This window comes from Thunnus albacares, chromosome 23 (assembly GCF_914725855.1).
Source record: "Thunnus albacares chromosome 23, fThuAlb1.1, whole genome shotgun sequence".
NCBI lineage: Eukaryota > Metazoa > Chordata > Actinopteri > Scombriformes > Scombridae > Thunnus > Thunnus albacares.
In genome coordinates, this window is record NC_058128.1 from 17977547 (window position 1) to 17993247 (window position 15701).

A 15701-nucleotide genomic window follows, 5' to 3' on the forward strand; every position below is an offset into this window, starting at 1 on the left:
TTTAGCTCTTAAATTTCCTTTTTAATATGTACATGAATGGAAAAACACTCGACTGGATAAAAGAAAAACAGGCAATTTTACACATGAAGTTCAGTTAACTAGTCACAAGGAGTATATATATACGCATATATATAACCTGTGAAAATAGTTGTGTAACGTCTTCTGGCATTTGGGAGGCGGGGCGAGTCTAATGAAAGATGCTACCAGTTGCATTATGGAAAATGTAGGCTCCAGTGTTTTTGGACTTTGACCCACGCTTGAGACTAAAAGTCAAAATATCTGAGCTCTGGCTGCTGTGAGTATGACCACCCATATTTATATCTGTCTCTTGTGAGTTCCCCTAACTAGTGGGAGTGCAATACTAAAATTGCAGGAGTAGTTTGTAACTGTGCCACTGTGTCAATTACATGCCCTTCCAAGAAAAAGTCCTCCCAGTTTCCTGATTTTGCTTAACTAATAAATGATCTGGATGTTTATCAAATCAGATTTTTCTATTAACAAATGGTGGTTCTGCTTTCATTAAATAAATCCCGTTTTAATCTAATCATTCATATCTTTATCGCAACAATTTAATATATCAGTTCTTGTTATACTTTAATCAACTTATTATATCATTTTTGAGTTCAACCTCTCATACACACAGTTCCTTTTCTTCCTGAACATTCCTTTGGTCTTTGACCCCCTTCTTCCTCCTCCCCCCGCCATTCCCCGACAAGACACCCATGACTCTTTGAGTGGGCTAATTGTCTTAACAACGTTTGGCTCGGCAAAGACTGGAGACTACAGTGGGGTATGATAACCTTGGCCCTAACCTCGTTAGTGTAATCAAGCAAACCAACAAAACGGACGAGGAGGGCGTAATCACCAGTAAACTGGGGGGAAAATGTGGTTTGGTTAGTGGGTTAGAAAGGGGGCTAGAAATCCTGTGTTCGCCTGTGTTTTCACATAGTAAACTGATACGGGTGGAGGGTGGGGGTGTGGGGGGTGGGGGCATCGGAGGGCTAGACAGAGGGCTCAATGTTAGAGAGTGTGTTGGGTGTGTGTGCTTTTGGGTGTAAGAGTGTGTCAGACAAACCGACATGACCTAACAAACAAGTGTCCAGTGTCTTAGTGTGGACGGCTCCTTGAACCAGCATCACAAGACTGTCTAGTGTGAAGCTTGCAAACAAACATGAGTACATGAGTTCAGTTTGAAAGAGAGAGAGGGAAAGAGAGAGAGAGAGAGAGAGAGAGAGAGGGAAAAAATGTGTGTTTGAGAGAGTGGGAGAGAGGAAGAGAGACAGACAGAAACCAAGAGGAAGAGAGTTAAAGATAGATCAAAAATCTGCCAGAAGGAAAAGATGGATAGTGGAATGTTTCCCCCGATACTTTACGTCTATGAATGAATGTGTGTGTATAAAATGGACCCTGATACCAGCTTACCACTCTGAAGCCCACTACCCGCCATCTGACACACACACACACACACACTCATACACACACACACAGGAAGCTTGTGAACTCAACCCACATATAAAGAAGCCCTAAATAGCGCTGTTACACACCACTTAAACACTGCTGATCATTGATATTCACAGTTAATCATCATTTTACTCACAAATTCCATCAACAAAGATTCTGATTCTAAATTTAAGGAACCGTCAGGCGGCAAAAGGGCTGCGAGCGTAGGAAGGTGCCAAAAAAGAGGGTGACGCATGCAGACACACAGACACTGATGATAGATGTATCGGGAGAGAGTTTTATGGTAACGTGTTGAAATGAAGCAGGGAGGATGTTTGTTCGTTTGTGTGTTGCCTGGGCAGGGTGGATGTTTTGGAGAAAAGAAAGGAACAAGTGAGTGTGAGAGTAAGCGAGGTTAAGAGGAATGGAGGGAGGAGGGTGAAGGTAGAGGTAGAAATCATGTGTTGCCTTAGGAATGGAGAGTTTGTCCAGCGGTAAACACAGTTACCGGCCAAGCGAACATAAACAGCCTCACTGAAGGTTTACTCACTGAATACAGAGGTACTGTCTTCAAGAAAACATACTGTGATAAGATTCTATGAATAAAAACGTTTGTGTGAAAATTCTGTATTTCAGTCTTTATCCGCTAAAGACTAATGAAATGTAGGATCTTTGGTGAATATGGCTGTAAAATAATGTTAATTACAACTACAATTGAGTCCTTCATTTCAAATCTTACTTAAGTAAAAGTACAGAGGTATAGTTGGCAAAAAAGTAAAAGTATTGGCTCTATATAAATTATGGCCCCTGTGTCTTATGTATTATAATTATGACATTATTCGACTATTAATGATGAGTAAGCAGTATTTTACAGTTGTTGTTGGTTGGGATGGAGCTAATTTTAACTACTTTCATAAACAGTTAGGTAGGTCCAGTGGTTCCCAACCTAGAGGTCAGGCCACCGCCAACGGGCCACAAGATAAATCTATCGGGGTAGTAAAATCTTTTCTTTTTTCTTTGGAAAAGTATTACTCTATGCCTCTATGGGCCTCAAACAGTTATTTAAATGAAACCATCCAAACCAAGTTTAGTCTCTTTGACTGCTGACAATCTGAAATGTGACACAGTGGCCCAAATAGACACTGCTGTTTTGTAAGGGTCAGGTCACAAGCTAAAAACACTGGGGACCACTGGTTTAATCTTTGACAATGCACTGTATTGTATAGGCTTATCATATGCTTTAATATGAACGCTTCATCTGAAAAGTAACAGCTGACAGATAAATGTGGAGGACCAGTTTTTCTCTCTGAATATGAAGTAGGAAAAAATGGAAATACTAAGTAAGTAGTACTGAGTAAAATAGGTAAATTACTTAGGTACAGAACTAGAATGAATGTACTTTGTTACTTTCCACCACTGCGTATTTCACAGTAATACATCACTGTCTGAAGGAATTTAGTAAGGGTTCAAGATCACAGCAAGTCTAATTAGTCTGAAACTGTTTGAAAAAAAAGGACTGATTTTTAGCTTATTACCTAACTTGAATATCTCCCAAAACATCTCCAACTCTCAGAAAAAGTCTTCACTCATTTTTGTAGGAAAATCACAAAAAAAGGTAACACTGAATTCCTAGAATAAAGCCCCTTTGAATAAGGACTCTGGTTGTCTAGGTGAGTCTATAGCAACTGTGTATTAATGATCACTGTAGTATCATAATGTTGCTTTTATACTCACTGACTGTGATGTTTTGGAAAGGCTACAGAAACACACACCTGGGTTACAGACAAGACTGGCGTACAGCAGCTGATTTGCTTTGTCGGTATTACAATGAGCCAAGAGGGGCTGTGTTTGTGTGTGTGTGTGTGTGTGTGTGCATGTGCATGCCGCCCTGTGTGTGCACACTTGCATCTGAGTGTGCGTATGTTTAGATATTAGAGTGTGTATGTGTGTATGTGTGTGTGTGTGTGTGTGTGTGTGTGTGTGTAGGTGACAGCTCCAGCCCCAAACTGACTGGCATCTGGCGGTGGCAGTTGTTTTAACAGCTGAGCTGACAGCATTAATCCGAACGCACCCAAATCAAAAGGAGACAACACCTGTTCACTGCTCCTGAGCCCAGCCGAGGAAGAGACGAGGGAGAGAGGGAGCGAGGGAGGGGAGGGGAGGGGGGGGCGAGGGAGAGGGAAGTATGAATGGAGGCAGGGAGTGAAAGAGATGGAAGGGGAGTGATTAGAAGCAGGTGGAGAGAGTGACAGGGACAAAGGGAAGTATAGGAGGAGAAGGATGGAGGGAAGGTAGCAGAGAAGAGAAATAGAAAGTAAGGATAGGGCAAGGATGGAAAGCAAAGGAGAGAAAAGAGAGAGAGAAGAGGATGAGGTAGGAGAAAATAAGAGGATGGGGGGAGAGGGGGGGGGGGAGGGTGGGAGGATGAGAGCGGGCATGCTGCCAGGCAACACACACACACACACACACACACACACACACACACACACAGCACTCTTTCCCCTGAGCGAAGCGGAAAGGGGCAGTGGGCCAAACGAGGAGGGAGGGGTGAAAACAGAGGGATGGGAGGGGAGAGGTGAATGGATGGATAAAGGGATCCCACAGGGAGAAAGAGAGAAGGACGGCTGGAGAGAGGAGGGAGGGACAAGGGGGAGCAGGCAGGCAGACAGAGAAGTACAGCAATCTATCCAGAAGAGCATCAGAGCTCCGACATGAGTGGCTGGTGATGACTGCTCTGCTAGCCAAGCAGCAGCGAAGGAAAAGAATGCAGCAGTGGCGTAGCGGTGGTGGTGGTGGTGGTGGGAAGGGAGGGGAGGGGAGGGGGTGGGGGTGCTGGAGATGCTTGTCTCCCAACATCTGGCTCAAATAAGGCCGGGCCGCGCTGTGGCTTCGGGGTCGCGACCCCTGTGGCTGACAGCATAGACACCACCACTTCATCTGCAGGACCCGCCCTCTGACCAGCCAGCCAGGGGTTAATTAATATAGACCCTGTGGCTTCAAAGACTGACACAGTGACTGGCTGACGGAGCGGCTGAGTGACTGGCTCCCTGGCTGACTGAATGGATGTCTGACTAGCTGGCTGATGCATTGTAGGACCGGCTTCCTCACCACTCGACTGACTTGCAGTTCTCTGAGTGACTGAAGTGCTAAAGCTACACAATAACATACGCACCACTTTGGTATCTGTCGTGTAAGAGAGAGCGGAAACAGTAGGGGGTGGCCTGTGGGTGGTAATTACGTGGATTGCTGGCATGCTTCCTTTCGATATCCCCGATGCATCATGGGTAGCTAGCTATGGATCCTCGGTCAGGTCACACAGGCCGGTTTGTTCGTCATCATGTGTGGGGCAACTTACTGTACAGTATATGAATGTTTTTGCTGCCGTGTGCGCAGACAATCTAACACGAGTGTGCGGTGACACACAACCAATCCCACTCCTCCACTCAGCCTGTTAAAGCGCCTCTACATCCATGTCATGTCAGGCCTTAAATCCTGCGCTGGACGCTGCTGACATGGGCGATACGGACTACAGCTCTGATGCTTTCACATGTGTGTGTTGCAGCTGAGATGTTAAATTGCGCTAAGCAGATTGTGCTACTTTGCACACAAGCCTACATGGATTATACAGGGGGAAACTGGGGTGTAGTCTCTGTCACACGTATATAACAACATTCAGTATGTGGCATGACGATTCATACACATAGACTTGCCTGTATGGAGTATATAAGTACACGCACTGAATCTCTGTCTTGCAAAAACACAGTCACAGCTAATAAGCTCTAACACAGAGCTTACTTACAGTCTATTTAAAGTACATTCATAGCCTACAGTAAGCTTACATGCTGCCATGAAGGTGCCACCATGAAAGGCTTCATGTGTACCTACAGTTTAGAACCTGTTTATATAGGTCACATAAGAAAACACACGAATGTCTGCGTACAGTACATTCATGTACATACGCATCACAATACGTAAAATCAATCTGACTTTTATTGTGCCGGGAAGTGTGCTTGAATATGATCTTCTTGCCGTGCCTGGTATCACAGCATTACAGTATGTGTTTAGCCTAGTTGGAATGATTGTGTTTTACAAATTCAAAAGCATCCATTTAAAACTCTATTGATTGTATTAGTTTCAGTTTCTGCTGTTGCACATTGATTCATGGAACAAACACTGATATATAAGAAATTGTTCTAACTAAAGTATAAAACATTTTATTAAAAGTCATAGATGCATATTTTATGAGCAACTTCTACCCATTCCACTCATTATTTAATAAGTTTTAATAAGTTAACTTAAAGCCTTAATGCACACACACACTCTAACATTTGCATGTTGTTGGCAGCACCATGATACCTTTTTTATATTTTGCGATGGCACGATGTCAAGATGACAAATCGAGCGTTTCATTCCGAAATGTGACATCCACCTACGCACAAAATAACTCCATGTCAGTTCACTACTCAATGGAAGATCATTGAAGTTGTTGGCTAACATGATAATTCTTCTAACAAAGTAAAAATGTTCAAGGGTGTAGCCATTTGACCTTTTGAAAAACTGGTTGAACTCCAAGCGGCAATTCCTTTCCACAAAGTATTTTTTGTTGCTTAAGTGGCTTAATGAAAAGTTTTAAGATTTTTCAGCTGCATTTGATATCCTTTTGATAAAGTAATTGAGGGATAAATGAAAGTCGGCGCACTTTACACAAAACTCATTAATCTTGCAGCCATTTTGCAGCATAAAAACATTCCTCTGTCTCTCCATGGGAATGGGAGAAAAGACCAGAGAGGAAAATAAGAGAAAAGGGAGAAAAACAACAACAGGGTGTGCAAATGAAGAGAGTTTATGAGAAAGCTGAATAGATAAATCATGGATTCCACTGATTTGGTCATGGGACGTGGTGTTGAATGGTAGTGAATGGGTGAATGCCAAAACGCTGGGGCCCGTCTAATATTTGGGCGTCTGTGACAGGAAGTCTTTATGTCGGACAGTCTGACTCACACAAATACACCCAAACATATTCATATAGAGTGTATGACCCCAACAGGAAATGCATGTATACATTCTAGCGCAAAGAAACACACACACACACAAACATTACCCCTACCTGCCTCATTACACACACACACACACACAAATACACTCATGCACACACAAACACAGTGTACTGTAGGACAGTCAAACTGTGAGTAGGTCACAATTGCTAAGCTATGGAAGCTCTGGCTGATTCATGAACCTCAGGCCTTTGTCCTTAACTTAATGCCACACCGGGAGGCCAATAACACACACAGACACACACACACCATCAGGAAAACCACAGGACCCTCTCTCCTCTCTCTAAGCCCCTTTATGCTCCTGTATTGGACAAAAGCTGGGGCACTGCTTTTCCCAAAAACACACACAGACACACACACACAGACTAACACACACACACACATGCACACTATTCATCTCCTTAATATCGCTCATCTGGACTGGGAAGAATGGCAGAAAAGGAGTTTCATCCCCACCGATTGTCTCGTGCAAGGCTGGAGAGAGAATGCCACGAAAAGCAGACGCAAAACAATTCAATAAGAAAAGTGACTTGAATGCGCCTTTCATCGAGCCAACAATGGCCGGCCCCACAATAGGCCTCAGGTTCGCCCCATGACGTTGCCGGTTTCTCATGCCACAAAAGACAAAAAAAACAAAAAAAAAAACAAAATAAAAACTCCGAATTGACCCGATTTGAATTGTGAGCCATGTCCATGATGATTTTCCCCCCCGTCTGCTACAAACGCTGTGAAGTTAACTGACATAATGACACTTGGATAACTGAGAAGAATGACAGATAAAATGATACATAAAAAGGAGCTGGTTTTCATACATAAGCAGCAAGAAGTGTGAGCTCTTTGCCCGCTTCAAAGTTGGTTTCATTTGCTCAAAAGGCCGCCTTTTTTTTTTTTAAATGTGATCTTTCTAACCAAGATTAGGACAGGATAGGAGGGCTTGCATTAATATAAACAAATGGAGTGCAAATCTCCCCAGTAAGTGGTTCAAGGCAGAGTTAGTCTCATAAGCATGATGTCAACTTCTCTTTAGCGAATGCTGACCGTGTATTTAGAGCTCTTTAATTGGTGAACAGGAGGACAAATCTTGCTTTTTCTCACTCGCCCAAACTCTCTCTCTCTCTCTCACTTGTAGTGAATTAAAAAAGAAAACAATTCTCTTTTTCAGCCTCCCCTTCTGTTTCGTTTCACTCGCCTTCCTTTTCCCAAGCGCGAGAAGAATGATCGTGACAAACAATGGCTGTGAGAGTCCTGCTGCACTTCATGTTAATTTATACATCTAACTAATTACCGACAAAGGGTGGAAATCACATAAAGACGTTCGCCCGCTCCCACGCTAGGGCTGTGAACCTGCTGCTGTATGTGTGCGTTTAGTGTCCTTGCTTGTGTGTGTGTGTGTCTGTGTGTGTGTCAGTCCACAAATTCCCCTTAGGGATGTGTGCTTAAAAGTTGCAGGTCCGTGTGATGACTTGCAAGGGTTGTATATGCTATTGTTGATGTTTATAGTGTGTGTGCATCTGTGTGTGTGTGTGTGTGTTTGACATAACCCCCCATATAGCAGAGCAGTGGAGGGATTAAGCAAAGTGAAGGAGAGGAGGGGGGGGGTGGGAGGGGAGGGGGTGGACTGATGGACGGATGAACGAGAGACGGCCTTGGTCCCTCCACTTCTCCGGCTCTCTTTTTTTCCTCCCTTTCTCTCTCTCCTTCTTCTTGGCAGAATGTATCCGCCCTTCCCATTGTCACCCATTGGAGTGTACGGAGGCGTGAGGGAGCTCCGGCCACTGTGTGCTTGTGTGGCACAATGGCCTCGCCTAAGTGCTGTCCTATAAAATGCCTCAGTGCGCTCTAAAAGCAAGCCCTGGGTTTCCTCCCTGCCTTGAAAATAGATGAAGTGCAGTGCGTGCTTGTGTGAGTACGTGTCCGTGCGCGTTTGTGTGTGTTGTGTGACATCTCATTGTCACTTCATTGAGTTGGCATTTTCAGTATGGAAACCAGTGCCTTGGAGCGACTTGAAACAGCAAGTACGCTCAACCATAAAAACACCATTCTGGTTGACCTCAAGGTTGCCGGCACGGCTGTAAACCTGTACACAGTGCGTGTGCGTGCGCTTGAGTGTGTGTCTCCTCTTGTTTCCCCGCACGTGCGTCCGGATCAAGGCCATAAAATATAGAGGCCAGGGTCTGACCCCGGAGCTGCACTCTGACTCAGTAAAACAACAAGAATATTGCCATTTTTCGACCCCAACTAGGTGACCGCCAAGAGAGGCAAGCAGCTACCAAAGCAACTGAAGCTCAGAGCAGAATTATTCAAGAACGGATTCCTTGCACTAAGTTATTGTTATATGGTAGGACATGAAAATTGTAAAACATTATAGCAGATCTTACAAGGTTAGAATTTTAAATCGCTGCTGTATCAATATAATCAGTTTAATCTTTTCATTGTTAAAACATAAAAGTACACTGTGCTAAAACGTCTGACATCATTTAGGCCAAATGTCTAAATCCCTCAGATCACGAGTTGTAGGTTCACTCAGAAGATACAAAGATCTAGTTAATGACCTTTATTTACTCTGCTGTACAAGTTACACTGAAAAAAAGAGAGAAAACATAATACTGAGTCCTGAGGCTAAGAAGCCCCAGTGACGGGTAGCTGTAGCTGGGTAGCAGAGGGTCAGCAGAGGGGTCCAGAGATGGAGCTCAGCTGGCACTTAATGTGAGCCACTTTCAGTCTAAGCTGTGAGGGGAGAGAAGGAGGAGAGGAGAGAGGAGAGGAGAGGAGGAGAGGAGTGGAGGAGAGGAGGAATGAGGCTGAGTGTCTGGTGAATGTCCAGGGCAGTGGAGGCACCACTCCAGGGGCCGAGAGGAACATCTGTGCCCCATTTAGTGATGTTTTCTCCTCCTTTTAATTCCCCTCGTTTTTCTTCTCTTCTATTTCGCAGCTCACTGTATATCCATCTATCTATCCATCCATCTATATATCCATCAATCTAGTGCAAGTCTATTTTCCCGCAGGTGTTCTAATAGATTATCACCAGGCCTTGCTCTGCAGCACGGGGGTCACGAGGGGTTAAATGGCGAGTCCAAGGGAACTATCCAGCCCAGGTGTGTGTGTTTAGCCGTATGTGTAAGCGTATGTGTTCATCCTGGACGTGTGGCAACCTCTCTTGGGTTTTAGCACCGACTCTCCTCTCGACCCTGCGCCTCCCGTGACGCTCTGCACTCTGCTCTCATTATTCCACGTAATGACACACACACACACTCCAGCACGAGCCGCTCACCCAGCGGCCTCTCGCCTTGACTCCAGGCAAACAAACACAAACACACACACGTACACACAAGTCAGCAAGGCAGTGTCATGGCATTCTTATCTTCGCTGTTCCTCCCTGTCGCTCCTGAAGAATGTATTAAAGATGGGGCTAGCTGTGTGTGTGTGTGTGTGTGTGTGTGTGAGAGAGTGTGAGTGTGCATCTCCAGGGTAGCAGGTGGCCGGTAGAGTAAGACAGGAGATGAATGGAGAGAGCAGGAGAGTGGTGGAGCATGGTTAGGCCAGGCCATGGGGGACAACATGGCTAGTCATTTATTAGCAGCCTACACACACGCACACACCTTGCATGCATGCAGCTAAATGCAGTACTTCTCCTAAAACACACACACATGCACACGCATCACTAATACATATGCAAATACATATACACAAGTATACATGCTCCCAAAGGCTTAAACAGCACACGCACGCACACACACACACACATTGACCTAGTATCTACCACTCTACATTCATCTAGCCTAAGTAGAGCAACACTAGCCACAGACACTAAACTATATCTTTCAAACTTAAGCCATACTTTTTGTGTGTGACTGTCTATATGTGTGTGTGTGTGTGTGTGTGTGTGTGTGTGTGTGTGTGTGTGTAAGTGTGATGTCTAGCTCAAGGCCTGCCTTGGATAAGTGAAGCTTCTCATTCTGTTTCGAGATGTTTATCGTTTTCTGACCCATTTTGTGTCTTTGGCCCCTTGTTCACATCCCTCTTGGTGTTAATGTTCCTCCACACTAAATGTGTATGTGTGTGTGTGTGTGTGTGTGCGTGTGTATCATTGATCCAGCTGGAAGCGGTGTGTGAGCATGTGTGTGTGTGTGAGATAGAGAGAGAGAGAGAGAGAGACTCAGAGGAAGAGAGAGAGCAGTAATATTCCAGGCCTTTCATAATGATTAAAGCCTTCATTAAATTTTCATCCCAACCTGCTGTTTGCTGCTAATGGCCTTTGTGAGCCACACAGCCAAACAATAGCTAGCCGGGCACAGAAAAGGGATTTCTATCTCGCGTTCAATACCGCCCCTCGTTGTTTCTCCCCCCTCTCCATTTCCCTCTGCCTCTCTTCATCTTTTCTCAGCTTCCCTTTTCTTCTCTTTTACTCTCTTTTCTTTCTTCCTTTCTCTCTTGCTTGGCCAGGGTTTTTTTGTGTGTGTGTGTGTGCTGGGTCTGGAGGCGCTGGGGCCTTTTGTTGGCGCGTTTCATTTAAACGTAGGGCAGATAATGCTCCGGGTTGGTTTGGATGCCGCACCACTGTGGCTCTCTGCTAATGGGTTCTGTGAAGACACTGCTCTTTCTCTTCTTCACTCTCCCTTTTCTCTCCTTCTCTTCCTCCTTCTGTCTTTCGTTCTTCATCTCTCTTCCTCCCTCTCCCACCTCTCTCTCTCTCTCTCTCTCTCTCTCTCTCTCTCTCTCTCTTTCTCTGCCCTGGCTGACTCATAAAGATCCATTATTGTTGTTTTTTTCCTGTGCAGCCGGTTCATGAGGTCCAGCGAAGCAGCGAACAACCCAAAACACACCTCAATTACAGCTCAGCTCGACAAACAGCCCAGTTTTTTTCTTTCTTTCTTTCTTTCTTTTTTTTTTTTTTTTTTTTTTTTGGTAAAATGTGCCACAACAGGCCTCTCTATCGACTAGAATAAAAACAACCAGACGGCGAGAGCTGACCAGCAGTCTCGGCCACTTTGAAAACCTAACAGAAAAGCCTGAAAAATAAGGTTAGCACATCGCAGCTTGAAATGAAAGCCTGTTGATGTACTGGGGGAACACAAACACACACACACACACACACACACACACACAAGTGCACATGTTCACCTTTATTTCAAGACAGATATACACTGCACTGCTTCACTCTTCTTTAAACTTTGGGGCTTGGTGTCATTTGAGGCTGCATACAGTTCAGAGAAATCTTAACACAGCAGCAGTGTATTTGGAAGCTGAAAGGAAAGTATGGAGGTGTACAAGAAGATCTAGTGGTTGTGTTGGTGTACAGCTTTGCTTGAGTGCCCTTGAGCAAGACCAGCTTCAGGAGCCTGTTTTGAAACTGACACTTACCTCCCTGTGTAGCACACAAAAGATTCCTCCTCCAATAAAATACAATGTTATTTATACTATCCCGTCTTCCTAAAGGAGATGGACACCTGTCGGTCATCTACTTATCACATTATCACTATCACATGCACTTCATAGTGACTTAAGCCCACGTTTATTTGCTCAATGGAAATTAGAGTTGGCCATGGGCTAATTTTATCTCTTTTCTCAACTCCAACTGTTAGCCCAAGGCTAAATTTGAGAATGAAATGCAGGGCTAATCGAGCTAAGCTATGTAGCCCTGGGCAAAAATCTGGTTTAGCCTCTTACAGTAAACAGTGTGTGAAATCTTCAGCTGAAGGATGAGAGAGCATCATTCAAAAGGTTATAGAGGTGGGAAGATGTTAAAAAGGTGGTAAGATTCATTTAACCCTCTCTGATTATTTAGCTGAGAGAAATCTTAATGTGAGTGCCCCCCCTCCCCCACTTCCCCCTTGAAAATAAAGCCAGGAAACATTTGGAGAGTTGTGAAGATATTCAAGTATGTTTGTATCACAGACTCAAGCATCCACTACACGCACACGCAGGCATACACACATCTTATTTGTCAGGTTGTGATAAATATGCAAAGCATGGTGGACAATGGACCCAAACAGCTGATGCTGTCTGTCTGTGTGCTGGAAAAACAAAGGCTCGCCTCTCATCTGAATGTTGGTGAGCTCATAACAGAGGGAGAGAGAGAGAGAGAGAGAGCCATGGAGAAAACAAGACAGAAAGAAAGAAGAGAGAAAGGACAACAGAATGTGATAAAAGAGCGGCGCAGAGCCAGAGAGATGGCGGGGAGCTACAGATCACACATCTGGCCGCGCAGGCGTCCCCTTTTCATCACTGACCTTCTGGCTCGTTCTTGATCAGCTCCTCCATCTTGCGTTGTTTCAGTGTGTCCACCACGTCTGCCAGGCTGCCCTTGCGTCTCTCGGGGGTCCCCAGGGCGCCCGCGGCCGAGCCCCCGTCGCTGCAGGGCCGTCCCCCACCTCCGCCTTCCTCTTTGCCCGGTGAGGTAGCATTGTGCTGGGGGTAAGGACTCAGAGAGCTCCCCTTAGTGCCGTCCTGGTCCTGGAGGGGAAGGAGAAGAGGAGGGGAGAAGAGAGGAATAAATGATTAGATTCAAAATTAGCTAAACTTAAAGGCATAAACAAACTGTGAAAGAAGAAAAGGAGGAGAGGACGGGGGAGGAGCTGGCATATACCCACTCATTATCTCCATCCCTCTCTAATTCACTTGCTCTCTTTATTCTCTCCATCTCCCCTTCTCATAGCCCAATGCAACCAACTTTCATCCCCGGCCAGTTATCTCAAGTTAGGGCATACTTCTTCTTTTCTCTCACGTCCTCTGGAATCTGCATTTGACTGACTTGGAGGTACTTGACAGAACGAGCACATGAAACAACAGCAAAAGACTCCACACACTCTCAGAGTCACGCTAACTCTTCATTACAAAGCCTTCGACTGCTCTCCTTTGAGGAACGTCCAACGCTACTGTACGACTCCCGAGCCCAAGTTTCACTACTTTTGTCCTAAGATTCGTGACAATTAATGCTGAGGATGCAACTCCATCAAAAGTCTCAAAAAATAGATCCCTTTTCAAAACACAAAGCTTTGGAACTGTGTCAAGTCATTTCCATAAACTTATGAAAGGACTGAAAGGGCTAAAAAATTCACAACAGACAAAACAACAATCGGCATGACAGCTAAAAAAATATAATATATACAACTCACAGTACAGCTCTGTGCCTTCTGCCAAGCTGTCATTATGAATAATTATCCTGCATCCTTTTAGACTTACTAAGTTTACACAGCCTTTAAAAGGTAAGTTGAATGATCTTTGGAAATCACGGGTGCCCTTAAGTTAAAAAAAAATACAAAGTTGATTTCTAAATTAATTTTAAAAGCTGTACTCTTTAAAGTCAAACATTTATTTTCAGTTTCATTTTGACAGACTTTTAGGTCATAAAGTGACTCAAGTTGTGTTTTGATGACACGGGCTGACCTTCCTCACTGTCTGGGGTCCCACAGATGCAGCTGATGTATGTGTAATAGATAATAATAATTTCAAAACCAACCATTTCATTAAAACCGGTAAGCCTTCCCTTAGTCATAAACTAGACTTGCACATTTGATGTGGGTGAAAAAAAGACCATAAAGATTTATTTCATAAAATAAAAAAAACATTTCAATTTATATATGTTACATAGGGTTATGCATTAAAAATCCTTCTGTTTGTCAGACAAAATAAAAAAAAAAAAAAAAAGATTAACTTCCTGTAAGACCAGTAAGAATAAACAGAAACAAAAACTCTCGTGACAGCAGCTGAACGGTAAGTAAATTCTAGCATCTTAATCTTTGACCTAATAAAACCGGTGTTTGTGTGGACAGACCGCATGATAGACTTAATGCCGGCTCAGCCCAATTAACAGTGACACTGAGAGGGAGGACGGCGTCAGCTTCCAAAGAGCGCACACACACACACACACTCTCTCTCTCTCTCTCTCTCTGCCACACGTGTGTGTGTGTGTGTGGACGACTGTATGTACACATGTTGTAAATGTAATCAGCACAGGCGTCCTACAGACATTTAAATACATATATTATGCTTGCACGCGCACACACAGGTGCGCTCAGGTGAGTGTCGTGCTGTTTAACTACAGAAACAAGTGAGTCAGTCAGTCAATCAGCTAGTCAGTCTGTCAGCTCAGCTCTTTGTAGACATGAGGGTCAATGGTCCACAGGGTTAATCTTTGGCTAATCTCACTCCAGTATGGAGCACACCACCTGGGACAGCGGCACACATTTCCAGTATCTCCATTTGTCTGTGTGTGGGTGTGTGTGTGCATGTGACAGAGAGCCTAATCTCTATAAACAGATATCTGCATATGAATGCAGATTCTGTGGGCAAGGACAAGATTTTAGTATCGGAAGCATTTTGGTTTCCGTTTGCAGTCTTAGCAGTTTTGACCAATCGCTTTTGAGCAGGTATAGCACTTGAAATGTAGGCGGTGATTTCTACAGGATCATGCATACAGGTAAACAGTCCACGTAGGGAGCAAAAGAGGCGGAATGTATTAGCCGAAATGTCATCTGGACCCAAAACACCTATAAAAAGTACTGATGTTTGTGTATTGTGTGGAGAAACATTGGACTCATGTAATAATAGAAACAAATTGCTTTCAAAGTTGGATTGCACAATTGCTTTTGAAAAAAAATGACAGGAGTTGGCTTCTCAAGTTGCTAATCAGACTGTAAACAATGAGCAGTACATGGAAGAGGAAGTCTTGGCTGCATATCGGGCCCCGAAACATTGGCCATTGCCCCTAGAGGCTGAATCGTCATCAGCCGATGGGTTTGGAGACAGCAGAGAGGCAGAGAGACAAGGGAACATTCCAGCTGTATTGATGACATTATTATGTATTAAGGCGGAGATTGTTCTCTAATCATTAACTTGCTGGCTGCTGGTGGAAGTGGAACTTAATACTGTGATCACAGTCCACAATGAAGTCATCTATACCCTGACTGACTCCGGGTTCTATTCTTTTCTATTCTATAGGCAAAGTATTTTTTTTTATAAAAGCATCCATCCGAGCAGAGGAGAAAAAAAACTTCTCATACAGCACAAACTATTGAGAGAATAAAGCCAGGCAGAGGCTTTCAATATTGACGATGCTTTCATTGTCAGTGGCCAAACACTATATGAAAGGTACAGCAGACCATTATCACTTGGCATTTTTTACACTTCACCGACTCTCTCTCTCTTTGGTTTTGTGTGTTTCCACACTCTGAATAAGTCAGCACACTCAATAATTCACTAATTCTC

The 15701-nt window shown here is 44.2% G+C and overlaps 1 protein-coding gene and 1 long non-coding RNA gene across 18 annotated transcripts in view; one reads left to right on the forward strand and one right to left on the reverse strand.

Annotated features, from left to right (window-relative positions):
- LOC122975619 overlaps nucleotides 1-15701 on the forward strand; it is a 292897-nt gene that overhangs the window by 113391 nt on the left and 163805 nt on the right. The window lies entirely within an intron of this gene.
- Nucleotides 1-15701, reverse strand: part of sox5 (SRY-box transcription factor 5) — a 111193-nt gene that overhangs the window by 73333 nt on the left and 22159 nt on the right. For all 4 annotated transcript variants that reach the window (XM_044344140.1, XM_044344138.1, XM_044344137.1 and 1 more), the window contains exon 3: nucleotides 12725-12947. In XM_044344140.1, the coding sequence (XP_044200075.1) occupies nucleotides 12725-12947 (223 nt within the window). The remainder of the gene's footprint in view (nucleotides 1-12724; nucleotides 12948-15701) is intronic.